Source organism: Phoenix dactylifera, chromosome 11, assembly GCF_009389715.1.
Source record: "Phoenix dactylifera cultivar Barhee BC4 chromosome 11, palm_55x_up_171113_PBpolish2nd_filt_p, whole genome shotgun sequence".
Lineage (NCBI taxonomy): Eukaryota > Viridiplantae > Streptophyta > Magnoliopsida > Arecales > Arecaceae > Phoenix > Phoenix dactylifera.
The window spans coordinates 1489996-1491917 of NC_052402.1; the positions used below are offsets into that span (position 1 = coordinate 1489996).

Here is a 1922-nt window from a genome sequence, read left to right on the forward strand (position 1 = left end):
CCGTGGTCAGGCTCGTTGAATCCGTGCCACAATATCTACTAGTCTATATAGGTTATGTGTGAGGTCCGTTCAATACTATTTGTAACAATCCAAAACTTCACCTAAAATAACTAGTTAGAAGATAATTTTGAAATTTCTTGATTCTGTATAAATATAAGAGATTTTCCCAGTGAATAACGGATATGAGATTAAATATATACTTGTACAAATCCTCACATAATCCAACACGGATTAACCAACTTGCGCATCTTTGCTTCCTGACAAAGACGGAGCGGAAGCATCCTATGGACTAGCTTGTTTGCTTCCTCCGCTTTTCAAGTCTTCTGGTTCCGTTTTCCATTCGCTCTGGAGCTATGGACAACTGCAGGTGCGGGAAACAGCCCAGGACTTCAGATGGTGACTCTCAAGGTATCAGGCTGTTTCTCTCTGCTCTTCAACTGATTGCTCTGCTTACGGCTTCATGACTACTATCGCCTTTTGTATCATTCATCGGTGGCAGAGGTGACACGCACCGAGTGGGAGTCCATCAACCTCTCAGAACAAGAAGAAGACCTCGTTTACAGAATGTATAGGCTCGTAGGTGAGAGGTATATATATATATATAAACCCACCATATCTTCTCCATCTGCTGTTCTTGGCATGCATGGGTAATGAGTTCTGGATTCTTGAATAGCATGACATATGAATGATGAGATGTTGTTTTGATAAATGCCTGTAAATAGATGTTTGATCTAAAGTGAAGGCAGACTGATCAGATCTCTCCCATCCCATCTCTGCAAGAAAAGCGATTAAGAATAGAATGATCTAAGGTCCAGTAATCTGAAACAAAGGCATATTCAGAACATCCAATTTGGAAAATTTTCCAGGAGTAGATAAATTTTGGGGGAGGTGCTTAATTTCATTTCCTCCGTTCCACCTCAAAAAAAAAAAAAAAAAAACAAAGAAAAGAACAAGAAAAGAAAAACAATGGATAACCCTACATGATTCGCTTCAAATATTGCACCCTTTTAGGCATTCACATGGACCAACGACTGAATGAACATTTTGTGACTGGTTTTAAATATGTTATGATGATTTTTTGTTTGTTAAGAAATGCCATGCATTTGGGTGGGCGATATTTTATTCTCTTCTTGGAAGCCAAGCCATATTAGATCTAAATATTATTGCTTTTGATTGGATACTTCATCAACAACTAGGAAATGGCAAGGAAACATCTACCATATGGGATTCACCTTCACCTGTCTGAAGATGGGTCTTACACTGTCCATGCATTGCATTGGAACAAGACAGTCGCACAACATATTGAATTGGCACATGATAGCAAACATGATCTCCTACAGAAACCCCTTTCATCCTAACAAAAATGGATATACTTCGTCGGAGAGAATCAGGAAGAGTAATTTATCCAAATGCATGGAAAAGAAAAACAAAATTGTACAACTTCCAGCAACTGATTTGTATGCAGTCATCAATCCATAGCAGTAGCTGTTATAGATATCTTCAGAGCCTGTAATAGTTTTAGCTTTACCAGATGTTTTTTTTTTTTTCTGCGGAAAAACCCTTGTTTTCCCAAACAAAAGTCATGAATATGATATGGGACTTTACAGGTGGACGCTCATAGCAGGTCGGATCCCAGGCAGGAAACCGGAAGAAATAGAGAGGTTTTGGATAATGAGGCATGGGGAGCGGTTTGCTGAGAAGAGGCTGAGGAGAGCAGGCCGAGAGCAGAATTTCTATTAGAAATGGACGATGCCGACGGCATTGCAATATCTATCATCTGTATGTGTTATTTCTCTGGCGTGTCCTTCAATTATTGTGCTCAGGACCCACTTTATGGTCCATCGTATGGTAATGGACCGTCTGTCCTCTGTAGCATCATCTGCATTTTTAATATCTTAGGTGTTTCTGCGTGAGAAGATCAA

The 1922-nt window shown here is 39.6% G+C and overlaps 1 protein-coding gene across 1 annotated transcript; it reads left to right on the forward strand.

Moving 5' to 3' along the window:
* The first annotated feature begins 268 nt into the window (after positions 1-268).
* LOC103708336 (MYB-like transcription factor ETC3) lies at positions 269-1922 on the forward strand. The gene is made up of 3 exons (XM_008793215.3): positions 269-408; positions 500-587; positions 1608-1922. The coding sequence occupies exons 1-3, from the start codon at positions 354-356 to the stop codon at positions 1738-1740; spliced, it is 276 nt and encodes a 91-aa protein (XP_008791437.1). The 5' UTR covers positions 269-353; the 3' UTR covers positions 1741-1922.